A 27500-nucleotide genomic window follows, 5' to 3' on the forward strand; every position below is an offset into this window, starting at 1 on the left:
AGAATCTTATTTTTTTTGGAAAGTTAGCGGCATTTTGTAGAAGACTAGAGGCCAGCCTACACTGCATATGCATTGTCCGTCACAGTCAATGTCGACTTCGAAAGAGTGCGACGCTGGCTAAAGTTACGGTTAAAGCTTAAAGCTTACGGTTCAAGTTTACGATGTCAAAGAAAATGCTACTGACTGCTTCTGAAGTCAATTACATCATTTTAAGAAAGAAAACACACGCATCACATGAAATCAACATACTAGAAACAGACCGCATTGATGACTGACCTACCCGCAAATGTAAGACGTCCGACCGTCAAAAATGACATGTGCTTATATAAGTATACAGGCAACAGTAAAAATCCTCCAAAGCATAGTTTACCCGCTAGAAAGGAAGGAATTGGAAACAAACGGAATTTAATATGCCGTTAAAGTCTTGCAGGCCTGTTAACCCGGTTTTTCTCTTTGCTGGGTTTAGCCCACAAACACATTAATTGAAAGATGTCATAATTGTTGGCGAAAATTGTGTGGTGCCGTTTATTCATAACCTCAATAAAATTTAAATGATCATAAAATAATATTGCTTGTAACTGGATGACAGTTGCTGGGCTCAAAATAACGAAAAATGTCCTGCCAGAATGGCAACTTGAACGGTCAAAAGCCTCACTCGCTGGTCACGTTGATCCGTCACGGCTTACAAAACGAGACAATCTTTGACTTCTCCGGGGTGGGGAGGTGTCTCCAAGGAAATCTGTGGTACAGTCTGCCTGCCAGTATGACGTCACGTCTCGCGTCAGTAACTTTGAAAACGGCGAGCAAAGTGTTCATCGAAGAGACAGATAAAAATTTCGATTTTATCACGGTAATACTGTTCCGATTTCTTGGATTTGGAGATTTTAAGGTTTCTATTGTCACAGAAAACTAGAATTAAGTACTTTTTTGAAATGAAATGTCCAGTGGTGTAATGAATTTTAAAGATTCCTTTCTATCGTCGAGCAAATTTTAAGCGCAATCATACCGAGCGGTCACACTTTTGAGGGCCAGTGCACATCAAGATTGAGGAGTTTAGACACAGCAATAGGAGGTTCATCAAAGGATGTATTATACTTGACATTGTGGGTATTTTCAGCTCTTCAGAGCTAGTGGAACCCCATACCATTCCTATCAAAGTTCGCTTAGCTGTAGCGTTGAAAGAGAAAGCTAAATGACATGTATTTGTGAGAGACTGTAAGCACTGAATCTTGTTGCTTTACCGCATTTTAATACTGTGTTGGGCATACACCTGTAATTCTGTAATTAAATTCCGAAAACCAATGAAAGGTTTCGTTTAATTATTTTTGGGGGGCAAACCCAGTGGAGATTTTAGGGTAATAATAATATTGATGATTAAGACGATGTGCAAAAGGCAAGTTTAACTGTCGCCAGTGGGTCACTGGTGGATGTTGGGTGTAAATTAGTACAGTTTGTGGTGTACTATGTGTTGTTTGTCATGATGTCAACTGACATTGAAAAAAATTCAGCTGTTTCAGAGGAGGGACATGTCTTGACAGCTTATGGTTTTTATCTGATCGTAAGATTGGCCAGTATGCAGATCAAGAGCTTTTGAAATCCGTTTTCCAAAATAAAACTCCGGCCGACTTAAGCTTAAAATATATATTGATCCAATTACATGACCAGCAGGGTCAGCATTAAGAATAAAGAAAAAAAGGCCAAAAGGAAAAATAGTGTTAAAAAAAAGAGACTCAACAGGGAATAAAATGGTACAAAGAAACAGAAAACAGCGTCGCCGGGAGTCGAACCCGATTTATCTGCACGTTCAAGCAACTCCTTGGCTACTGCACCACAGTGATTTGAAAAATTAATTTTGTCTTATCAAAACAATTTTTCTCTGCCATAGACGCTGTTTGAAGCTGGTGCCGTGGAGCTGTATTTATCATGAATTCAAATATACATTTGAGCAAAATTAGCTTAAGCGAGTATTTCAAAGCTATTTCGCATTACTTCGGGTTCAACGCGCCGACTCGATGTAGACTGAATCGATCGAACTAGCTTTACTGAATTTTTTTTTTCAGGATCTCTTAAATTGTAGGCGTTCAGATTTTGAGAGTGTCGAGGTACACAACGGTTTATTCCTGAGCTTCTTAGTTCTTCTAAGTTCCACGATTTTCTAAGATTTACTAAGCGAAGTAAACTTACAAAGTGATACCAGGGAGGCAGCCGGTTAAACCAGAGTTACTGACCATAGCAATGAAGGAGTTTCCTGTCGTCATTTCTTGGTTCTTTGGTCCAAACATTTTTCAGCTGTTACGGTTTTCAAGCAACACCAGTGTTTCTCGAATAGGAGATAGTTTTACAACTTGCTTCTTCACCACCAATTGTAAAAGAAACCTTATCAGGAGCATTCCGTTTCCTAGGAGTTTTGAGTGTAGGGTGGCATTTCTGTGTTAACGCCTTTCTGAACAAAGTCGAGACGTTTTACAGTGGCAGGGATATAAGTGAGATTGTCGCAGTAAACAGTCTATTTAAATCATTTAAGATATTCATGTGCAATGCAGGCTTTTCCACTTTGTTACACTCTATATATGATTCTATTTGGTAACATGAAATTTTTGGTTCCTCAAAAACAAAATGATTTGTTTCGAAGATAATTTTGCTCTCTTGTCGCTCTACTGTTTAAAGCTTTTGCTCCAGTTCTTCAGGGATTACTACAGACGTTTCTTTTTCAGATGTCCAACCACTAAATTTCCAGTTTAGATTTCACCAGTCCGTTTATTGTGTCGTGAGGGCTTTCTTATTGTCAAACAAATTTTAATTTTCTTACACACAACGTCTGAATAATTTTCAACAATATCGCTTCTTGGCGTTTCCAATTCTTTATCAAATTTCAAGACATTAGCGTCATGTTGTCGTACGTTAGAAAATGTTTCATTTATTCGTTTCTCAAGACTACCAATTTCTTCGCGAACCGGGGAATACTGCTATGAATGTCACTGAAATGTTTATTCTGCGTGGCCCTCATTAGCACTTATTTTTGTTCTGCACAGCCTTGCGTTTGCACGAATTTGCAACTGAATTAATCAATGAAATCCTGTTCTCTGAAGGAACCTTCAGTGACTGATGATTGCTGTTTGGCTCCGGTTTATTTTGTCTTTCCTGGCTATTAAATTTTCAATGTTCTTGAGCTGGTTTTACCGGACAAAATTTTAGTGCAATTTCAGTTTCTTCATTCTCACTGGAGTTTTTCATTGGTCTCTTCGGGACAACAGACTCACGCCGCGCAGTCCATTCAACTTGGGTTTTCTTAATTTTTGGTTGTGAACACACCTGCATAAAGGAGAATCATTAACAACAGCCTTAGTTGAAGTAAAATTTAATTCATTGACACTAGCGGCGTTATCCTTTAATATTGCAAAAGATTTATTGGTTTTCTCGATCTCTCCTTTGTCCCAATCAGGGGCCGCTGAGATCGAATTTAGTTTAAATATTGCCCATAGGCGTATTGTACTTGGGTGCCACCCATATGGCCGTTTTTGCCACAATAATAGCAAATTGTTTTTGCTTCTTTACGTTGACCAAAGAAATGTTGCGACTGCAGTTCTTGCCTAATTATCTGAGTAATTTCTTCTGTTCCTAAAACGTCTCTGAACTGTTTTCTGTGTTATTGGTCGCAAACTGCTTATTATGATGGAAATGGAACAAACAACCAACTTCAATATGGGCATCTAAATAAATATGAGTAGAACAAAAAAAAAAAAACAAGTACAATAAAATTCTCAACTTTACAAATAATCTCTACCTAAGTTAACAATTGCTGGCTTTGTTCTTTACCCACTTCCACTCACTTGAGTTCACATAATTCGGCGCTTTACTCACATAGTCACATTCAGCTTGGTTGATCATGGACTGTTGGTAGCGATAGGTAGTAGTATCCAGGATCGAAGTGGCACAGAAGTTCTCCCATCGAAAATCAGTAGGCTGCGAGAGATATTGTTGTTAGCCGGGATCGACTTCCCGGGTGACAAACCTCAGAAGTCTGTACGTGTACAGATTTTGAGAGAGTCGAGGTACACAGGAAGTTGAGTTGAACAACGGTTTATTCCTGAGCTTCTTAGTTCTTCTAAGTTCCAAGATTTTCTAAGATTTACTAAGCGAAGTTAAGCTTACAAAGAGGCTGTATTTATACTACACCGTTAAGTTAAGTAGTTTCTAAGAAAGTTCAATGGTATTCTTATGCGTAAAAATAAGTGTTAGGAGGTGGTAGAACTCATAGAACAAAAGATACCGAAGAGAAGCGCATACAATAAAGCGGACTGAGAAAAAATGTACCCTAACAAAATTGTTTTGATCTGGGTATCTTCAATCTTTTTACTCCAGCACACAATAACAATAATGTTCTAGATCTTATTATCACAGGCAGGTGAAACGTCTGTCTCCAATTTATCAGTTCACGATCCTGTCATTTATGATCACTTTGCAGCTCACTGCAGCCTGGCTATTAAGAAACCACCTAACGCGAAACTCACTGTCATGACTCGTAAACTATGCAACATTGATTCAGACAGTTAATGTACTGATATTCGCTCCTCTTCACTATACTACTCACCTTCGTTGGACCTGTCAGAGTTCTGTGATCAATATGATTCTGTTCTTTCTTCGATTTTGGATAAACATGCTCCTTTACGTATTACTAAAAGATCAGAGTCATCAATGCTAGGCCTCGTGCCCCTTGGTACAGTGAGGAAATCAAGGAGCAGTAAGTGATCTGTCGTAGGCTTGGAAGGCGATGGCGTCGTTCCCGACTCCCTTCCGACTATCAATCTTATACCGACCAACGCACTGTTCTAAAGAACACCATTTTCAAATAAAAAATGGATTACTATTCTAGCCAGAACTCTAGCCTTATCTATTCAGCTGAAAGTGACAGCAAAACCCCGTTTCGCACAATTGCTCGTCTTCTTCCCAGGAAAGCAGATAAGCTTTTCCCTACCAGCTCTTCTGCAGTTGATCTCGCCAATGAATTCGTCCACTTTTTCTTTTTTTTTTCAATATCAGAAGTAATCTTGGTACACCTGTAATTCCTGATTTCTTCAGAACCCTAGATACTTCATCGCTAGCTTGTCAGTTTGTAAATTCTGCACCAATTTCTAACACCGAGCTGTCGAACATTGCTACCAATATCATCGTGAAATCCTGTATTTTCATGGATAATAGAAAGACTGCATAGGAAACTGGCTGACGCGACCGGTTCCAACATATATAGTGGAAAAATGTGACGTAACATTATCGAGAGCCATTCAACCTCTTACATCCGATATTTTGCGCGTCTTACTTTTCATCGCATATCTCATATCTCTGTCTTCGACAATACAGATTGCCCATGGATGAAGAGGACTTGGCTTTGGAGAAAACAGGTAGATGGTACAAAACCGGTAAAGGCAAAAGACAGAGTAAATAATTATGAAACTTGTGAGAGCGAAGAATGACTCCAGCGCCCGATAATTTTATGCACCAAACGGGAAGCCTAACTACATAAAAACTATGCGAAAACTTACATGTATACAGCTACAAAACCACAAGAAAATAAATTTAATTCTTTTTATCACAGTTTTGAAGATTTCTTTTCTGCTTTTATCGACAAGCTCAGCGAGTGTCGCATTTTAAAAGTTAACAACCCTTGACAAAATGATTTTATTAGCGGTAAAAGTACCCAGCTCAAACAAGCGTTTAATTTTCCCTTCAATTTTATTTACGGACAGCCAGTGACAAGAAGCCGTAGTTGAGAAATGTAAAAAAGCGGGGAAAAGCTCACAGCAGAGAAAGAAAATTTGCTTGCGGACCACCGTGGAACGCCGTTTCTAACTTTTTCAAATCAATTTTCATAGTGAAGCAAGTTGTTTTGTTATTTTTCAGGTATAAATGTACAGTGACCCAAGGTACTTTTCAGTAAGGTCTTTGAAAAAGCAAACTGCAACGTTTTTAAAAATGTTATGTAACTACTAGAATACAAATGGGAAGCAAACTCTCCTTGTTAATAGTAGAACCTTCACTTCTTTTCCATAAGGAAACACTTGTCTTCCATAAGGCTTATTAAAACTTAGAAGTATATTATCTTTGAAATATTGACCTTTTTTTAGGATGAAACAAAGTTTAAGTTTTTGTGTAGTGTTAATAATATCATAAGGAATACTGTAAATCACCTCTGAAATAAACATAAACACTGTTCCCAAAGAAAAATAGAAGCTGCTTATATATATCAAAAACAGTAACATCAGGGGTTATGGGGTTTTTGTTTAGTCTGAGGTAAGTGGATGAGGGATTGAAAAGATATGACTGTCTGGTCACATTATCATATTGTTGGAAACAAAATTCATACCCCAAGCAAGTACAGGTATATGTTTTATTAATTTGATTTAGAATATATCTTGGTGAGGTTTATCATCTAAAGGTACATTGTTGCTCTGGATTTCTAAAAAACCGAATACAATAATAGTGCTAATCAAGTCTATCTTAGGTTTGAAAAACAATGTGATTCAGATAGAGACCGTTTCAGGGAAAAACACTAACCAACTTAAACAGATGACTCTGTAGCTAATACAAGCATTGACCCTCAAACACAAATTAATTTGTCCAGCTCATAAAGAAGTAACTGATAAATACACTTCAGAAGTGATAAATAAACCTTCTGATCATAAATAATTTAGATGCCACCTTCTGGCTCATGAATGACAAAAGCAGCTTTGTTGCTGTTTAATACAGAAAGATTGATTGATTTGTGCCCTCTCAGAAGAGTACTTGACCACAATTTTACTGTCTTCATTGACCATGTGTATTCAGCAAATCCTGCAATAAAGACAAACAAAAGGAAAACTAAAACACTGTTTGAAAAATAACAACAACACAAGTTTAGGTGCCTAAAAGGAGGACAAAAAATGTCAGTAGGTGTTTTCCCATTGATGCAACAATTATTTATAGTTTATGTAAGGGAAAAGTACAAAAATTATTCGAGTCTCTTCAGTGCTTTCGAATTCAATCTGCGAGGAGAGCGGTGATGCGATTGTATTCACTGGATATGTAATTTAGTAGTTTAATTTCAACATTAAAAGATGAGCGAAATTAACATACTGTTTTTTAATACGAACAATGAGCAGGGTTAATCTAGGATATTACTTGAGCGAAACAGTTCTCAACAAACTAGTCTGTCAATTGGAACTTTACACACCGTGTGCGTACACTTGCTCGGTGACAGCTCCTATTGTAGTTAGTTTCAACCATTTTCAATCGAAATTTATGGCTGAAAAATAACAGCATTCGGTCTGTAACTATGCCTATGCCACAATTCCATCCTTAAAACATCTGTCAATCGTAGTTAAGAATAGAAACAAGAAGAAACCTTCATAGCGAAGGCGTCCCAAAACAGTCGCCAAGTGTACTAAATATGGCTCTGGTAAGATTAATTTTTGGGACGTAATTTTCTCAAAGACAAGGACAAATAACACAAAACAACAAGAAGAGGTGATTTAATACTTCGAAGGTTCAAGTGTGGCTTTGAAGGATCGCCATCGCCGTAAGACAACAAACGAAGGGAAAAACACACACCAAAAATTAAACTACCACTAAAAAATCCGAGAAAGAACAACATGCAGGCAAAGAAACCCAACAGTTCGACTGGTTTAGGCCACATTTTCGCCATCGTTTCGTCACAAATTTCCACTATGATGGAACCATCCAACGCCATCTTGGAGCACGAACCAACCAATCGGCGATAAGAAATCAGCCTACGTGACATAAGTTTCCTATCCAGTCTTTCTATTATCCATGGTATTTTGGATCCGCTTCCCGCCACCCTACTGAAGCAGCACTTCGATTTACTTTTAGCAATTATCCTGAAGATTGTCAACTTGTCACTGGAATCCGGTCATTTTCCGTCTTCTTTGAAAACTGCTGTTTCTATCTCCACTACTTAAGAAAGCCAACTTAGATCATGACTTAAGTTCTTGAAAACTACAGACCTATTTCAAACCTTAAGGTGATCTCAAAAATTGTTGAAAAGGTCGTCGCAGTACGTTTTCAAAAATATTTAGAAGCTAATCAGCTAAATGAGCCGCTACAATCTACCTATAAACCTTTCCACAGTTATGAAACCGCCCTTGTGCGCGTTCATAATGACATTTTGGTTTCTATTGATAAAAGTCACTGTGTCATGCTTCTACCGTTAGACCTGTCTGCTGCCTTCGACACTATGGATCACGATATCCTCCTTACAAGATTGCACTCTAAACACTCTATCTCTGGCATAGCTCTTGAATGGTTTCGCTCCTCCCTTACTAATCGCTCGCACTTAATTTGCGTTAATCGAAGGGTGCAGATCACGGGGTAATCCCGCAATCCCGATGGTTCTTAGTTTCTATATTCCGCTTCCCATACATAATTTTAACCCCGAATCTCTCTCACATTTTGCTTCAAAATCCCGAATTCCGGCTTTCAAACGACGCAAATCTCGTTTCCCGAAAAATCTATTGGGGACCCTCTACGCACTACATCACATGCACTTGTGCTTAATTATCATTTCGCTTCAAAATTAATTATCATTAATTATGCTTAATTATAATTTTGCTTCAAAATCTAGATTACGAGTAGTCCCCATTTTTCCTCAGGGATACTAGAGCGAGCAAAACGCGAACCTACGTGAAAATCACTTCACGTGAGAAAGGCGAGATGCGGTGGGGAGCCTTTCTCGCGTGGGGTGATTTTCACGCGCGCTTGCGTTTCGCTCGCTCTACTATCGCTGAGGAAAAATGGGGACTACTCGTAGTCATTTGCACGATGGCATCATTTACTACTACGACCAGAATCCTTCAGGGTTTTCCTTTCTTGTGCAAATTACGGCTTTTGTCATTTAAATCTCGCTAGGATTACCAAATTTGAATATAAAGGATTCTGGTCGTAGGAGTAAAATGACGCCATCGAGCAAATGGCCTATTCCGGCTTTCAAATGACGCAAATCTCGTGTCTATCGGGGACCATCGGGTTTAGGTATCTTCAGTTTAACCGGAACGTATTGCATCACTTGCACGTAAAACACTTGTACTCCTGAAGGTATTGGTAAACTTTATATGACATTGTGCTTAATTTTACTACATGTATCAAATAGGATTTTACTCTTTAACACTATCTCTATTATTATTTACACAGATGGTTTTTATTCTCCTTTGTTTCGTGACGTTTACCTTGGTACTCGTGCAATTGAGGCTCGTGACTTTCGTTCGAGGTTATTTAGGTAAGAGTGTTACTTGCTTTTAAAGAGATGTTTAAGGAGACTTCAGTTGTGAGGTCGTCAGAAAAGGTGATTCAATGAAGCAAGAATCTACGTCTGGGTAGAGGCGTCCATTTGTGGTAGGGAAATAGGGGAAAAAATAGGCTCGGGGAGCGGGGAGCGGGGGTAAGCAAGGGAGGAGCCCAGCATTCCCCTTTTCCACTTTTTCTTCCCTCGCCGTCTCCTCGCGATTTTTAGCCCCTTCTCCCGCCCCAAACAAAGAGCCTGTTCACATGCTATAGTTTATGGAGGAAATACATGCATCCAAACTGATGTGTTTTCAGTTTCGGTAAAAACTCTAAAGACAAGTTAACTCTGACAAAATTCGTTGGATTATTCTTAGTAGTCGTTCTACTCTGACGAAGGCGTCAGAATGCCAGCCGAAAAACCAGTATTTTAATACCCTTTAGGTCACAAACAATAAATCAAAAATGCCATTTTGAGGAATGTATATAGGTTTTGGTGACTGGTTTGTAGGACTTTTCGCCGAAACTGCTCGAAACGCCTTGAAACGAGCGCATGGAACTGACTTGCTCCCTCCAGGTTATTTGCTCCTGTTTAAAACTGGTAATTAGAATGCTTTTTAGATAAATAAAGGAATGAATAAATAAATAAATAAATAACGGTTTAAAGGTAGCAGATCCACTTAGTAGTTCTTCGTCCTGATTTCTGGTCGAACTGGAATTTGGAAATGTTGGGTTTTGACGGGAGGGGAAAACTGGAGAACACGGAGTCAGAATATCCTCTCGGAGCAAAGGAGAGAACCAACACCAAACTCAACCCACATATGGCATCGACCCCGCAGAGTCCCTTTCGTGAACGGTCGCTGCCATCTTTATACACTTAGAGAATTTTTGACCTGTTATTGAGAGTGTTTCTATCAAAAAGAAAGAAAATCGCAACCCGGGGTCGAACCCGCACCTCGAACCTTTCCTAATCTCTCTCCCTTACTACTGCACTACCACACCGTTCCGCCAAAATTCCGAAACATTTACGTACGTAAACTAGCAAACTGTCTTTCCTAACTATCACATCATGAACAGGTGATCCTAGCCCTTGGCCATAACCTTTCACGTAAATTCAACTTGGGCTTCTACGTCGTTCTTTCCAAGGCCATTCAAAGACGTATTATTTCCCTTAAATTACATCTATCATGACTATTAAAAGGATTGGTTACTAATGGCGGCATCGACCGCTAAAAATGGCAACGACCGTTTACGGAAGGGAAATAGGCGTCGACACCGGGATTTGAACCCGGGCCACATTGGTAGGGGAAGCGAGTGCTATCACCACTGCGGCATCCGATGATATTGGCTGAGGCGATTGTTAGGTTGGATCCTACCCTGCCGTTGCTTTGATCATGAGTTTCGCCATCCTATGTATGTATGACCGGCCAATCAGAAAAAGCGTATCAGGAAAGTTTTTGGAAGCGGTTCGGTGAGAGTTAGTGCCTGGACTCCCCCGAGCCCTTTGCCCTTTTGTTCTTCTTTTGCCCGTAAATATTTCCTTCCCATTAGCTGCCACTGGGTTTCCGGGTATGGATTAATTGGTGATATCTTTTGAATCTAGATACGGATAATATCGTATTAGTAAAATCCAACCAGTGGTCTATTATCAATGCTGCGTTCTGATTGGTTGAGCTACTACCAGGGTGTATGTTATGACCCACTAGTAGCGAAAAGCGCCGGCTTTGAAAACCAAAACAATGGCGGCTGAATCGCGTTTTGCTAGCTAAAGTTGTTTTGTCTCGACATTTTTGACAAGGTAGTTGGATTTTACTGAAACAATTATTCCTCTTGCCCTCATGGCCTCTGAGTCAGAGCCCATTTGAGCTCGAGGAATAATTGTTAAATATCTGCCGGTGATGTCGTCATTTGTGATATTCCTAGACTTTCACTCAATTAAACAGGGACTGCCACTGGCTGATTCTTTGTCACATGACCTTGCATAAAATCAAATGTATCACCATCGTGATACATTTGAGCAATTGTACCAGGGCGGATAAAGATGGGCGGTGAAACGAGCGCTCCGCTCTTCATTTAATGTGTGATGCGGAGTAGGACTGGCACGAGCGCTCTTTCCGCGCTTCCGGTGCGCTTCAAGGCCGGCGAAATTTTCCTTTTTGCAAACCGGAAATCCTGTTTTCTTTCTGTAATTTCAGGTTACAATGTTAAATAGATAAATTCGTTTCATAACAATATCAATAAACAGTTTCATATGTTTGTGTCTGTACGTCTATAAGTCAAACTTGTTGGTCGTATAATGCCAAAATTTGAGTTTAATTTGAAAGTGTTGAATACCTCCTCCTTCCACTAAATATCACCTAATCGTCTTTCGCCGTTTCGTTTGCAAAAGCTTAACACTTCTTAACCTCAATTTTTACATATGTTAAAGAAGGATAAATTTTATATAACATAGCAAAAAATTAGATTGATATATATTGATATAGTGGCGTTGTACTTCTTTAAACTTTGCTTCTCGGGTGCAACGCGCCATGGCGATTCGGGCAATGCGTTACAAATCCGGCAACCGCATGTAAACAAAATTTATTGAGGTTAGTTGTAAGGTTTTTTCTATTTTTTTCTCTCTTAAAAAAAAAACAAGGTAAACAGAAAAAACTGAGCGGAAACTAATTTTGAAGTTTCGAAGAAACAGAAAGACGTCTGAGATGTTTTTTTCAAAATTAAAAAGAAGCATGATGGTGATTGAAATTAGCATAATTTCACCTTGCACGAGCTGCACGCATTTATAAAATACACGTCATCTATACTAGTTATGAAACACGATCTGCTGTCTTTTAGTTTTGCCATGGATGACATGGATGAGATTTTCCTTCGTGTTTTAGACAGTACTGAGTTGTTTTTGTTTTGGAATAACATCGACATTGGCGAGTAGCAGAACGAGAATATGATTCAGTGGTAGAGTCATGGAAGTAATAAAAGAAACCCTTTGAAAGAGATGTTTGTCTACTCCAACTAAACCTCCCGCAAAAAATAGCAACATTTGCCTCTCGGAGACAGCGTACCAGCACAAAGGAACGAGGAAGAAGTGCAAGAAAACAATTCAAGCCGCCATAATTCAGTGACAGCGGCAGTGTCTAATGTACAAACCACATCATATCGCCCTGACTGAAGTCAAAAACAAGCGACATTTCTAAGCAGAGTCCCAGTCCACTGCATCACACCTTTTTGCTCGGACGCGCTCGTTTCACCGCCCAACCTTTATCCGCCCTGATTGTACCCCGCTCATCCCGCTCGAGATACATTACAGCACGTGATCAAAGCATGGCGGAAAGTGGTGTGACAGAAGGCGGGAAAAACACTGCTAGTTTTCTTTTTCGTGAATGAACTCAACAACGCAAAAAAAAAAGCAACGATTTTCCAAGTTATCCCAGAAGGGAAACAGCAGCTAGTGGAAGAAAAAGATGCAGATAATATAAAGGAAAGTACTTCGAATACTTTGTTAATCATTCGTTTAGTGGTTTAGAGAATTATATTTGTGTTCTAATAAGTTCCGAGTGGACTGTTTTGATTCGCTCCGGTTTTATTTTTTTTTTGTTGCTGTTGAAGTGAAAGTCTAGCGATATAATAAAACACTTAATGTTAGGTCCCTCGGGAAACTAGTTAGTTTTGTTTTCCCGAGATTCCTAATGTTTTCCGAGACGAAGTCGAGGGAAACATCAGGACTCGAGGGCTATCTGTTTCCCTCGGGATCTGATATTACAGCGGTTACCACCAACATGCGCCCTCAAAGGGTTTTTTATTGGGTTCAAACCTGTGGTGACGTCCACGAAAACTCAGGTTTCAACAGAGAGAAAAAACCCTTCGAGGGCGCGTGTCAGTGGCAACGGCGGTAAGTGTATAGTGTATAATAATTGCTGTTCAACAGCTAAAATTTTCAGAGTGTATGTTTGTCCTAGATGCCGAGCATTCAAATCCCAAACGTAATTTTTCATATACTGAGAAGAAGTTTTTTCCTTCGCAGAATACACATGCCAAGAGCTTGGTCTACAGAATATACCAGCATTCAATTATACCTCGTTATCTGCAATAAAATGCAAGCCACATAGGTATATTGATTATACATGTTATATGGCTAATATGTATTTCCATAATATGACATAAATTTCAATCAGTGGAGATAAGTCACTCTGACGTCATTTGTCCTCTGTGCTACTAAGGGTGCTTTCTATTGATCTAATTCCGGAATAAGAATACGCAAAAGTTTTGCTGCCAATCTCTTGCACCCGTGGTTTTTTTGGGCCACTTAAACGCTACAATAATCGGGATATCTAATTTTAAGCATGTTTCTGGTTATTGCAGAGCTATGGACGCCAAAATGAGTGATTTCAAGACTTTATTTCGTCTCCTGATTCCATTTAGTCTTATTCCGGAATACCGTCAGTCGAACACGTACTTCAGATAGATATATCATCATAGGTAGATCATCAGTTCCTCCCATCAGATATCTTTCATTTTTCTTACATAACTAACATTCTGATAACGGACGACATTGAAACGTCGTGCTACTTTTTAATCGTTGATTTTTATTTTAACATTCTATTTATTTAATCATTGCACATAACATATCTTCTTGGAGATGCGGCCAACTGTCTCTCGTCGGACAGTTATGCCCCTTAATTGAACACTTTTAGTTGGACCTTGCCATTCTTCAACCATTTTGTTTGCTCTGTAATGCGCAGACACTTCTCCTAAGATGGGCACAACATTTTCTGTCCTAATGGTGTTCCTCTTAGAGCGAGTTGACTACACCTTGTTAATAAGGCCTCGATTGAATATTAAAACAATTCTTTCGTATTTTGCACAAGCTAACGAGGCCAGAAAGGCTAATTATCATACATATAAAAGAATTATTTTGTAGGCCGCCATTATGAAAGAGGTCCAAAGTATTCATTTTCACTTTTACTTTTTACTAGTCCGAGTAGAGTCGGATGTGCACAAGCCTATAAATATTACGGACGTCCAGGACACATTGAACACCGTAAATGTGACGAAAATCGTCACCCTGACATTTGTTCGTTTAAGGAAACAAAGTCTGGAAATCACGGACTGTTATGTAACGCCGAGGTTTGTGGGTCGTCGAATATCACCATAGGCTCTGTGAATGCGGCAATGGGCAAAGTCACTGACTGGATTCCTACATCTAAGGAGATAATAACTGGAACTGTGCAAGAAGCCGTAAAAACAAACCAAAAAAACGGCTTTGGCTTTCTGTACATAAAGTGTGGGGATATTCTTCAGTCGCTCATCTTTCCACCGATCCTAAAGAAAGGCGAAAATGACAGCGACAGAAACAACATAAATGTTAACGTGGTTGTGTTGGACTCTGTGGCAAGACCGCATTTTTATCGAATTCTGCCGAGATCAGTGGCGGTGCTCCGCAGGATTGCACAAGATCCCGATATCAAGGCGACTGCGTTGGATTTTGAAATGTTCCAGAGTGTTGGTCAACAGACTTTTGACAACATGAGGCCTTTTTTTTCTGGTGTTATCAAAGGTAAGCGTTGCGGAGTGTCCATATCATTCAGGCCCCGTTTATATGGAGAAAACCCGTCGCGGGTAAATGGGTCTCTCGCCCAGCCGACCTACCCTGGGTGAGCCAACGTTTCATACATTTCCATGCAGAAGGTTGAGAACGGTTTACATGAGAAACATTGAATAAAATGTTGGCTCCGCTAGAAGGGTGACCCGAAGCTCACCTTCTTTTTCGATGGTAGGGTCACCCTGTTCTGTCGTGAATTGTAATACCTGTCGTAACTTGTAATACCAGTTGTCGAGAATTGTAATAACCAAGTTATCGTAAATTGTAATAACAGGTTGTCGTAGTTTATAATAAGCCTAACTGTCGTGAATTGTAATAACACATTGTCGTATTTTGTAATAAGTCTTGAAAATGAACAGTTATTCACCAAAAATACTCTCAGACATAACGAAATGAGGCTCGACAGGAATCCCACAATGCAGCTCATCATGAGCTCATTGCTCACGGGCTATTTCCAAGTTCCAAAACCTTTCTTGTGATAATGAGTTTTGTTTGCATGACAATAGAAATCATTTTCATATCAATGACTATGCACTTAGCCGTTTCTTGAGACAGAGGCTTGGAGCAACTCGTGATTGGCCTAGAAAATTTGAGCCCCCTTAGAGCTTGAGGACAGACTCTACAACAGTTTGAAAATTTCACAATTTACAAAATGAGATTTGTATGGAAAACCACTCAATCGCAACAGGGTGGCAGAGATGTTTTTTCCCATAAAGTTCCTACACTATGCTAGTCGTTTTCTTCTTTTTGTTGACTTTTTGAGGTACGAGTAATACATATAAAGTTCACTAACTGGATGTATAAATACACGAATGATGCACAAGACGGACCGTGGACACTTTGCTTTACACAAAAAATCTAACAAGTCTTTGCACTTAATATCCGATTAATAGCTCCGATAGTTCAATCCGTGGGATTAACTCCAACCAAACTCTAAGCAAAGTCTACGTTACAGAAGGTTTTACCCAAGGAATTTGGTGAGCACTGAGCAACATATCACAGTGGCGCCTTATTCTTGGCTAAATTATCTAGTCTTGTTTAAATTTAGTTCTCGCGGGGACTGCGGAACACCAGAGCACAGGGACTTTTTCGTGTTGATAACTGATAAGTCATATGCTTTTTTCTAAAATGACGTCATCATTGAAATCATAAATGTGTGGGAGAAATACTTTATTGCGTACTCTTTCGTGCTAGTTAATTTCGTGTTTGTCGCGACTTTTGTCATCAAAATAAAACAAAAATGGCAAAAGTCAGACAAACATTTCAAATTAGTCACACTGACGTCAATTATGCGCTGTGCTATTTATGCTGTTCGAACTGTCCCTAGCCTCCCACCCCCTCAGGTAGTTGCTCAGTATGTCGGTTGGTTGACTGTTTCGAACAAGTTCACCAGGTGGTCGGTCAGGTGATTAAGTCGTTGCCATAATCTTGGCTAAGTAATGGCTGAAATGTTTTTAATTGACAAGAAAATTACACTAGATAAGCCCTTAAGAGGAAGTATTACAAAATACGATAAAGCATTATAACAATTCACGACAGCTAGCCTTATTACAAATTACGACAATCTGTTATTATAATTTACGATAACCTGGTCATTACAGTTCTCGACAACTGTTATTACAATTTACGATAGGTATTACAAATTACGACAGGTATTACAATTCACGACATTATTACAAATCACGACAGAACACGCCTTCCATATAAACTTTGGCTCGCCCAGCCGGGTCAACTCGTTCAAGGCGCAGATCATGCGCGGTCGTTTTTTTAGACAATCAAATATTGAACGGTTGAACGACGTCTCCGGTCAAATTTTTCAGCCGGTCGAATTTCGTCCTGTGCCAAGTGAACGTAACCTAAATATCGTGACCTTATATTCCTCTAGATGACAATGAAATCAGTGACAGAGCAAAGACCGCAAAGGACCCTCTGGGGGTAGAAGTGTTGTTTGGGGCCTTCAGTAAATGGGGCTACCAGACCCTCTTCCAAGAAGACCTTTGTTGGTACGACTACTGGGGTATTGGATTGACAGACCTTCAAGTAAGAGGACGCCCTGATGGAGATTCTGAATTTAAAGACAGGTACCGTACCTTTGTAAATATATTACATAAGCTTAGAGAGTAAAGTACCAATGCTATGACAACATACCTGTAGAGAGAATAGGGAACTTAAGCTGCGACGTTTTTGAGCGACGAACGTCAACCGGAAGTGAGCTTTTTTCTCTTTCAATATGCCATGACGCTACCAAATTTTTATTGCTCAGTGTCTTTACTCTTATCGAGACGATTTGCCCAAGAATTTGTTCCAAATCACGGCCGAAGGGTACAAAAAGTCCACTTTCGTCGCTCAAAAACGTCGTTGATTGACTCCCTGATGGCGTCATAGTATTTAGCTCACTTATAAAGAAAACGGTATCTTTTTTATATTCAAAGGTTAAAACACAGTCAAACCCCGTTAATACGGACACAGAGGGGGCCACAGAAAGTTTCTGTATTAACGGGTGTCCGTATTAAGTGGGATCTGATTGTAACTTAGTTGTTTGTTTGTTTGTTTGTTTTTTTTTTTCGATTGTTATCTCAGTGAGAAGTTGGATTCAGTTTGTACTGTTAACGATAGTTGTTTTGGTGCCTATGTTGTGGGTGCTACTGAAAAAAAGAATTGTATCTAGAGCATTATTAAAGCGCTCATAACGTAAAACATGTTATTTTCGTAATATCTAAAAGTAAACACTACTAAGAGAACTTCTGCCAAAAATGTGATTTGGAGAAACGTGATTTTTTTGGCGAATATTTGAAGTCTTTTGTTTTAAGTGCTACCACTCAGGCCACCCAAGGCATGACTATCTAACTAAATTTGCATATTTTGATTAAATGCTTTTTAGAACGGTTCGCCTCTATCAATGATCCTGAAAATTCGACTACTAATGTAGCTTAATGGCCTTAGCATTATGAGATATTTTAGAAGTTCAATTTTTTGTCACGTGACTTATAATTGAGAATTAACAGTCAAACTACCGAAAATTCCGAAAATAAGCCTCTCCATGTATAAGCCCATCCAAATATAAGCCACCCAAGCCGGTAACGCAAAAAACCCTCCGTTAAATCGCCCCTCCAAATATAAGCCCCCTCAAATACAAAGTAAAACAAAGCAAAAACGGTAAATTTATTTTCAAATATAAGGCTAGCCCAATCAATTTTGAAACGTAAATTTCCCTCCGTAGATAAGCCCCTCCGAATATAAGCCCCTCTAAAAGAGCCTTTGAAAAATATAAGCCCCGGGGGTTATTTTCGGAATTTTACGGTATTTACTCTAAAATGGGGAAAGGATAATGAAAGAGCAAAAAGTTCTTTTACGTATATTTCAGAGGCTATTATGTATGTGTGTTTACGTCATATAGGAATCGGTAAATAAAGGGAAAAGGGTCACGTGACTTGTCAATTAGTTAATAAATAGCTAATAGGATAAATAACATTTCCAATCATACAAGGCGAATTTACGATTTTCACTGTTTATGTAACATTTTGGTGGTGAAAATTCCTAAGAGTAAGGTTAACAACCCTTCCCCGTTTAGGAAAACTTGTTTTGTGACGTCATTGACGAAGCAATGTTACGTGTTATTTGAAATCACGTTTTACGTGTTTTTCTCATTGAGCCACATTTGTAGTTCACTTTTCAGGATCACCGATGGAAGCAAACCGGTTAAAGTAGTATTTTACAAAATATGTATATTTAATAAGGTAGTCATACCTGAAGTGGCCTGAGCATGACAAAAAAATTCTATTCGGTTACAGGTGGAGTGAATTCCAAAATCGAGTGAGTACAAAGCATATTGACGACTTTGGCCTGTCACATTTTTCCTGCACAGTATTTAAAAAATACAGCATGACAAACCATTACGAGACTCCACCCCAGGTTTGTCTAAACGGAGAGTTTTACAGTCAGTATTTCCTGGATTACATAACTAAAGTATACGCCGCCATGAACAAAGACAAAAAGGCCAAATCAATGCTGTCCTTCATGCACTTCAACACTGGACACGAGTATACCGGGGTACGAATGATCAACATGGATGCTAACTTGGCAAAGTTCTTGAATAATATAGTTCAGAGTCCGGACACTCTTACTGTGATATTTTCCGACCATGGCAACAGGAATACTCAGTATAGTTATACTGACGAAGGGAGAAGAGAGACTTTTGATCCGATTCTGTTTATGATAATTCCAGACCGAGTGGCTGAAAAGCTCGGCCATCAGCGAATGACGGCCCTGGTTGAAAACCAAAAGCGTCTATTTACGTTGCTGGACCTACATAGAGCACTTGTGTCTTTAAACCATCCTAAACTAATGAACTCCCAGAACTCCACTGCAGTAGGGATATTTTCTGTTTTACCAGCAAACCGCACATGTGCAGATTTGCAGTTGATGCCGCTGACCAGGTGCAAGTGTGAAGGGTTCGACGATTATAGTCGGGCTGAAGACAACTCAAAAAACCACAAATGGCTAGCAGAGTTTGCACTCGGAACCTTAAATGATGCCATACAGACACAACATTTAGGAGGTACATGTAATAGTGAGCTCATTTAGGAAGCAACTACCACGACGAGGTCAGGGCAACGTCACTAAAAAGTAAATTCCATTCTTCAAACTCGTCATCATTCTGTCTGTGACATTTTCCATTTTCCTACAGATTAATTGTTAAGGGAGGGCATTAAAGTTTTAAAAGACGAAGGAAAATTCTTTGTGGTGTAATTACGTCCGTTATTAAACGTCTAACTAGCAAATTTCATTCGTAGTTGGGCGGAGGAAACCAAAAAAAAAACAAAAGTGTGATGGACTGGCAAATCTTGTTTGCCGGAAAAAAAATTTGACGTTACAGCCTCTTATTGATTTAGAAAGCGCCCAAGGTTATTCACTTAACTCATGGAAATCGCCAAATTGTTTTGAAGCTCAAAGAAAACAATCTTTACGGTGGGGCGAGCAAATTGTAAGACATTTTCTACTTGCAGTGGTCATAAAAGACACCGTGATCCGGTCTAAAACAGTAATAACGTGCGAACGTGCCTACCGCCGAATATTAGGGAGTTTATATTAGCAAAGGCGTTTTTGAATTTTGATTGAAGTACGTCAACCGGAATTGAGGCGTTTTCCCCTTTAATATATCTTAAAGCTACCAAATTCATAATACTTAACATCTTCGCTGTTATAGAGACTACTTCCGGTTAAAGGACACTTCCGGTTGACGTGTGTCGCTCAAAACATCTTTCCTAAAACTCGGTATTAACTATTCAACGAGTTGTTTCGTACGTTTTTTACAGGTGCTGGTGAAGTTGTAACCTCATCCCAAAGGTATGGCTATGGAAACTGTCAGCGCTTGGTGGGGAAATCATTTACTAATATTTTGCAACGTTTCCAAGGAGACTACATCTTGACGACAATGGATCTCCACGTGGTCCCTCCAGCTGGTTTTACAGAAGACGAAGTCTTTAAAGTTTCTTTGAAAAACTATGCAAAGCCGGAAGACGAAGTTTGGTTGACAAGTTATACTCGGCAGTCCAAATATAGCAAGTTTGAGGCATGCGCAGACAAGTCAGTTGACGTTAGACTTTGCTCATGCGCTATTGATCAAACTAATCTTGCTGAATCAGTCAGCAATGGTGTTTCAAGTAAAATTTTTGGTTCGGACACCGTTGTAAAAGACCTCCACTCAGGATGTCTTTTGTTTCTGAGACGGGATCACGGATTAACCTCTTTAGCGTTGGAAGTAGCAAACGTATGCTACAATAGCACTTACAAATTTAAACTGGACGGTGGAGGATCAGAGAGACTGTTTTCTAAAACCCTTCCCATAAATGTTGAATTGCTACCCAGGACATTTTATTTTCTAACATCCATTACGAAGTATGCGTCGAAATTCACCTATCAATTACATTTTACAGCAAGTGTAGAAGTTAAAAATGACAATTCTGAAGATTTTATAAACTTGGGAGAACATGATGTGTCGGAGTAACAAACAAGAACAATGAATTAGACTATTTTTCCATAAGTTTACTCATCGTACGGCATAAAAGCAGCCTTTTAGAGTGATTTTACCCCGTGAAACCGGAAGTAGAATACTACGCACTATTATGCGCCAATTCTATTGTATTCTTTTGTTTACCTCTTGTTATTTTTCACTATTTTTTAGTATCTGTTTCACGGTTCAAGTAAAATTACTTTATTTTGTTTCTCAACTATTCAAAATTGAAATATTTATAAAATAGGAATCTAGCATTTATTTTTTAGAACCTGATAGCTGCTGCTTCAAGCTGTCAGTTTTAAGAAGGTTTCATTGAACTCTTTGTGAATGTACATGTGGCGTGGGATTTGGTTTTTAACGGAAGAAAAGATAATGGTCACGAAAGTGGCGAAGATTCGTTGAAAGGGACGACAGAACCTACAACCGTAACGTCAATAGTTTCTCAATTTCCTTCCCACAACTCCTCAAGTGACGCTCTTCAAATTGAAAGTCAGATTACAGATAAACGACGAGTACAAGCCTGGAAGTAAGAAATTAAAAGACATTTTTATCAACTGAGTTGATAGAATTCACGTTTCAGAGAGTTTCAGAGCGAATAAAGAAGGGTTTAATTTGCGCACAAAGCGTTTGAAGCTGAGCTTCCTTAAGTTTTTTCTCAAGTTCAGTTTTACCTCATTATTGCTTGTGGTTCCGCTCCAGCACCAACACAACCCTATTGTTAGTAGACAAACTAACTCCTGTAGTTAATGTTTGCATGTTTTGTCGTGACAACAATGGACGGTTTTCTGCAGGTATGTACCACATGTTACTGAACAAAGCAAACTCGCCGGTCCTCAGGAATAATTTCAGGCACAGGAACCAAGTTCCTTCTTATCTCACTTGTTTACTTGAAACAGTTTTTTTTAAATTTCTTTTTCAACGTCGTTTTTCAACGTGCATAGGCGTCTTAAAGGTATCTTAGCTTTGTTTTGTTATATTTTGACTTTTGGTACTATTTTAGTTCATGGGAGTTTCGACGACTCATCTAGACTACGAGTAGTCCCCCATTTATCCTCAGGGAAAGTAGAGCGTGCGAAACGCGAGCGCGCGTGAAAATCACCCCACGCGAGAAAAGGCGACACGCGGCGGGGAGAGAGAAAAATGAGGGACCCTCTTATTAACCCGCATATGAAAGGGATGGGGATGCTCGTCGGAAATTTTGAATTAAACCCCTAAAGGAGACCGATCTACGCGTGGCGCAAGCTTTTTTTGACCCCTAAAAGAGACCACACAAACAATATATATATGATCGCGTTTTGCCCAGAACACCGCAAGTGAGACCAAAATGTGCAATCTACACCCCTAAGCGAGACGACGAGCATCCCCACCCCTTTCATACGCGGGGTCCCCCCTCCGGGAGTTCGATCAGTTATGTTCGATTACCGAACCAATCGAACAATAGTCCGACCGACTGGGTTCGATTGAGTTCAACTGATTTATCGTTCGGTTTCGTTCGATTGACTACGCTGGGTTAAACTCGTATCACTGTTGATGCCAACAACAAAATTTTGGCATCATCTGGTTGACGTATTTTTTTCCCATCCTCGCTCGATTTTTTCTGTATTACATGTACAGTACATGCTCACTTTTAGAACCTGAGGTCATCCTGGCTAGAGGAAGTGGAACTCGGATATGTTTGGAAGAATTATTTTTTCTAATTTTGTTCTTAATCATGTCGTTGACAGATCACAACTTCCTTAGTTTACGAATGAGCTCCAAACAGGGAAGAACTTGTTCTCGAGTACACGACATTTCTGCTCGTCGCGTGCCTCTGGGCATAAAAACAGTGTGGAACCTCGATACAACAAAGCCCTCTATAACGAATAACACCTAGATCTGACCATTGTTTTTTTTTGTCCAGTTACAATAAAATACATTGCAATGCCGTTATCTAAAAACTTCTCACGAAAAAGGTGGTTAGAATCATAATTGGAAGATTTGAACAATCGGTTTGGATGGAGGGGGATTCAAGTACTTGACAGGGGTAGGGAGAATCACTTTTGGTTCTAATAATCAGGTGTTGAAAATTGTGCTGTTTGTTTTGTAGACGTTTTATTATATAACTTGTGCGCGTGATTTCAAGCTCATTTTTAATACCACATTAAATTATCTGAATTATACTGTTGACACAGGGAACCCAAACGCTGTGTTAGCTAAGGAAAAAGGATCTCCCGTCTGTCATGGCCAACAAGCAGGAATGGAACAGACTCATAAAATCGGAGCTAGTCCCGGGAAGGGGTGGGTACTCGCCATGATTGTCAATACATTGAGGCTGGACCGGATGGATTGACAAAACATGGATTCCGTAAAGCATGGACTAATAAGAAATGAATTAGTAAAGCATGGATTGGTAAAACATGGATCAGTAAGACAAGTATTAGCAAAATATGGACTGGTAAAACATGGATGGATGAATCTTGGATTAGTAATACATGGGTAGGTGAAACGTGGAATGGTAAAACATGAATAAGTAAAACATGGATTAGTAAAATATGGATCAGTAAAACAAAGATTTAGTAGAACTTGGATTAGTAATACATGGATAAGTGAAACATGGATTAGAAAACATGGATAGGTAAAACATGAATCAGTAAAAAAAAAAAAGAAAGTAAAACATGGATAGTAAAACATTTTTTGATAAAACATGGGCTGGTAAAACAAGGATTAGCAAAACATGGATGGATAACACATGGATTAGTAAAACATGGATAGGTAAAAAATGTATTGGTAAAACATGGGCAGGTAAAACAGAGATTAGTAAAACATGGATAGGTGAAACATGGATCAGTAAAACATGGATAGGTAAATCATGGATTAGTAAAACATGGATCAGTAAAACATGGACAGGTAAAACAGGGATCAGTAAAACATGGATTGGTAAAGCATGGATTAACAAAACATTATGCGCGCTATGGCTTCTACAATTTATTCTTCGCTAAATACGTAGTTTTCCCTCTTAATACGGAATGTAAAACTCTTTTTATGTTGCCTTAAAAGACGTTTAAAGCTCTCTCTCGCTATTAAGATAAAGACTTCTGTAACATGTTCGAGAGGAAATTGGTGCGTTCTGCTTTTAGCTTTAAGCGTGCGGAATTAGTGTTTTTTTCTGCGGCGGACAAGTCAACTCGAAATCCCGTCGCGATTTTTCCTCGCGGCTTCGCCGCTTGCGAAATCTCCTTGAGGCAGGGGCCCGCTCTAAAAAATCCCGCCAGTGTACGCAGGCCATAATATTACGCGCAGAACAGTAAGCAGAATTTATCTTGAGAAGAAGGGAGGTTTGCAGGACGCTTAGGCCCGTACGCCACTGACGACAGAAAGTTCCACCCTCATCACCAGGGCTTTTCCATGGATTTTTCAATTCCAGCCCTCCACATTTTCTTAAGGAGTAGACCCGGGGACGAGGTTAAAACATGAGTGCTTACCGTTCCTTCCACGCAAGCGCAAGCAAGGCTAACAGGAAGAAGTAGCAATTTGGCAGCTCCGACTTTCGTTGGGAGCGAACGCGTGACGATCACAAAACCATTGAACGTGCGTGTGCATGCACAGCGTTGATGAAAATGAAAGTGTGAAGTGTTTTACTTTGGCTATCTCTGCCTTGTGAAAGCGCCACAGTAAAAGATGCGGCGACACCGCAAGTATTGGGTAAGTAGCCAGCCTATTTATTATTTTATATCATACCTGTAAACGCCCTTGCTTGGCAATAGCCAAAGGGTTGTTGTACACAATGTTGCACAGCCGACGCGAGGACGGAAAAGAACTCTTATTTTACTCTCCACAGGGAAAAATCGACGCTGTGTTCGCTGTTGCCAACTCTCTTGCGTTTGCTGTTGCCAACTCTTAGCTTAAGCGGTTTCAGTTTTTTTCGTCTTCCAGCTGTTGAATAAAATTAAGCTTATGATATTTTCCGCGTATAGTATTTCATCATGATAGCGAAACATCTGCCTATCCCTACAATCCCGCTCGGTTTTGAGTCGTGTTGATGTCTTGCAAAGTAAACTTTCACGTAGTAAGATCAGCATTGCAGTATTCTGCTTGCAGAATTTAATATGCCTACTTGTTATTTTCGCTGGTCAGATCTTTATGGATCCTAAGTTCTTCGGCACATTCGTTTGCAGTCCTTTGTGATAAATGTTTGTACTTTATTTCATCATAGCCGTTTTCTTTTTCATTTACTCATAAGCCTGTATGGCTGGGATGTATTCCCTATCCTATTATTTTGCGCTGTGAAAAATTCGTGCGAGACATATACGTGGGATCACATTTTTAGGTTGGATGGTAAAACATCTTTGTTACTTTTTTGACGATCAATTACCACGGAAGCGACTTTGCCAGCGAAGCATGATAGACAGGAACTCATTGAGGAAAAGAATATAATGATTTAGCGCGTGTGAAACCGTTCTAACTTAACACGAAACGGTGAGTTACTGTAGATGAAGCTTTCAAATGCATACAATTCACATTTTGTTTGTAACTAAAGCGGGCAAGCCAAAAGACCCAAAATTGTCAGGACTACAAGCCGGAGACTCTAGTGAAACCCCAACCTTAGACTTTGACGTCAAAACCGGATCGGACGTCGAACTTGATATGTGCTGAACCAAATTAATATACAGATTTAGCCAGGGCTAAAAAAAAGCGAAGCTCCTATCAACTCGAATTTATAATTTAAATCAAACAATAAACTTGTACATGTATTCCACAAATCGGTTAACTTTAGAGCAAATTCATGTGACTTTTGAGGGAAAGGCTAACTGATTTTAGAGAAAAATAATTTGCAAACAGTCCAAGCTAAGAGTGAACTTAATCTTAGATCGAGTTGATAGCCTTATATGTACACCCAAAAAACAGCATAGCCATAAGGGCTCTTGATCACAGTAGATTAGTAGGCCTGGAAAACAAATTCTTGGAAAACAAATCAGGCCGGATTTTCTGCGTTCGACAAGTTTACTTTACAAAATCTTGCCAACAAGTCTGGGGACGTGTAACCCAACCTTTTAAACTTTTTATACGTCACATCTGAGGTGAAACAGTACCATGAGGCGCTGTTTTTATCATACAGACCTCGGACAGAATGCAGTATTTCACAATTTTGCAATGCAAATTGCACTCATTCAATATTCAGGACGATCGTAGCACGCGTGGGCTTTTAGCGAAACCGTTAAAAAAAATTCCAAAATCACCTATACGGCTAGCCGGTTCTCACTTTTGACAAGCGCCAAAGTCCACTGTTTAAATCAAGATTAATAGAGTTATACGCTTCAACATAATAAAGAATTTATTATGTTTATTTTTAATCTAATGGTTTTATAACGATGTGTAATCTTCAAAAGCGTTTGATACGCGAGGCATTTTGACTACTCCTGCAAGCGATGTTCATGAGCGACTGAAAAAACAAACGGCACAGCGATTAAAATTGCGAAGAGACTACAAACAATCAATAATAAAAGGAAAATAATTCGGTAAAACATATACAGAGACAACAATTTTCATTCACGAAGACAAATATTAAAGTGTCTCTGAAAATCCTTCACAGGTTGAAAAAAGGTGTTTCCGTTTCCGTTTTTGTAACGGTTACCTAAGGGAAACCTGAATATCCGCAGACGGAATTTTAACGGGGAACACGTGTATCAGTCATGTTTCAGTTTCTGCGGACACGCTTAAACGCATCCCTTATACTCGCGTTTCCGTCAGGTTTACTTTTGCGGAAACGCTAACTGCCGTCATGTTTCCGCAGCCCGTAAATTCAGAGGATACTCAATTATCCGTTGAGTTTCCGGAAGAGTGAGTGCGGAAACTCAGTTGGATCGGTTTATACTCTGCAGCCTTCATGTTTCCGCAGATTCTTTCCGTGGAGTATTCGCTGCATTTCCTAAATGTGGAAACTTTACTTAACTCTCCAGTTTAGAATCATATACGGTTCATTCTATCCGGTATATAAAAAAGTGGACGTTTGTCCTACCCTGGACCGTTTCATGATTCCATTTTCGCTGATACCTCCCAAATCAAGCAGAATCAGATTCAAGTGCCTTTTTGGTAAGTTTTAATTTAAATAATTATCTCTCCATTTTCATATATATACATATATGTAAATACGTATGATAAATATTTACACAAAAAATAATTCTTACAATGTATTTCTATTTTCTATATCTGATACTGAAACTTTTTTCATTTCAATTAAATAATCCTTTTAGAATAGGCCACTTCCGAGTTCCAAAAACCGTCACTTTCAAAATGAGGCTAGGTGCACAACCTTTCTTGTGAAAATGAGTTTTATTTGCATGAGAATGAAAAATGACTTCCATATCAAAGGCTGAGCACCTACCCTCATTTTGAAACAGAGGCCCGGGGAACCCTGAAATGGCCTATTGAGAAAATTCAACCTTTTTTTTCCTTGAAATGATTAAATTAACATAATAGTTATATAACAATTAAATAACATCATTATAGTATATATTTTAAAACTAGTATCGTGCATTTCCATTCCAAAATAACTCTAAGAAGTAGTTCACAGTAAAATCATTAAATAATGTAGTAAGGTCTTACTTAATTAAGACCGCATAAAATCGCATTAGGATGTCTAGT

At 39.2% G+C, this 27500-nt stretch overlaps 3 protein-coding genes and 1 long non-coding RNA gene across 4 annotated transcripts in view; 3 read left to right on the plus strand and 1 right to left on the minus strand.

Annotated features, from left to right (window-relative positions):
- Nucleotides 1-27500, plus strand: part of LOC140924116 (uncharacterized) — a 162057-nt gene that overhangs the window by 3653 nt on the left and 130904 nt on the right. The gene's annotated exons all lie outside the window — the stretch shown is intronic.
- On the plus strand, nt 14305-21438 carry LOC140924414 (uncharacterized). Its single transcript, XM_073374447.1, has 4 exons — nt 14305-14818; nt 16749-16944; nt 18655-19421; nt 20179-21438. Exons 1-4 carry the CDS (start codon nt 14434-14436, stop codon nt 20868-20870), a joined length of 2040 nt encoding a protein of 679 aa, XP_073230548.1. The 5' UTR covers nt 14305-14433; the 3' UTR covers nt 20871-21438.
- LOC140924985 (uncharacterized) overlaps nt 24381-27500 on the plus strand; it is a 39981-nt gene continuing 36861 nt past the window's right edge. The window contains exon 1 of the mRNA XM_073374950.1: nt 24381-24560. Coding sequence (XP_073231051.1) covers nt 24537-24560 — 24 coding nt within the window. The 5' untranslated portion in view covers nt 24381-24536. The remainder of the gene's footprint in view (nt 24561-27500) is intronic.
- Nucleotides 26939-27500, minus strand: part of LOC140924986 (uncharacterized) — a 4355-nt gene continuing 3793 nt past the window's right edge. Inside the window, exon 2 of the long non-coding RNA XR_012164364.1 lies at nt 26939-27500. This exon is cut by the window's right edge and continues 1645 nt beyond it. This is a non-coding gene — a long non-coding RNA (uncharacterized lncRNA).

This window comes from Porites lutea, chromosome 14 (genome assembly GCF_958299795.1).
Source record: "Porites lutea chromosome 14, jaPorLute2.1, whole genome shotgun sequence".
Taxonomy (NCBI): domain Eukaryota; kingdom Metazoa; phylum Cnidaria; class Anthozoa; order Scleractinia; family Poritidae; genus Porites; species Porites lutea.

Excerpts from the sequence above, each read along its gene's own strand:
- LOC140924414 (XM_073374447.1), top strand. The coding sequence starts at position 14,434 with ATGGGCAAAGTCACTGACTGGATTCCTACATCTAAGGAGATAATAACT. Across the intron at positions 16,945-18,654 it reads GATTCTGAATTTAAAGACAG|GTGGAGTGAATTCCAAAATC; the intron begins GTACCGTACCTT and ends ATTCGGTTACAG. Across the intron at positions 19,422-20,178 it reads ACAGACACAACATTTAGGAG|GTGCTGGTGAAGTTGTAACC; the intron begins GTACATGTAATA and ends CGTTTTTTACAG.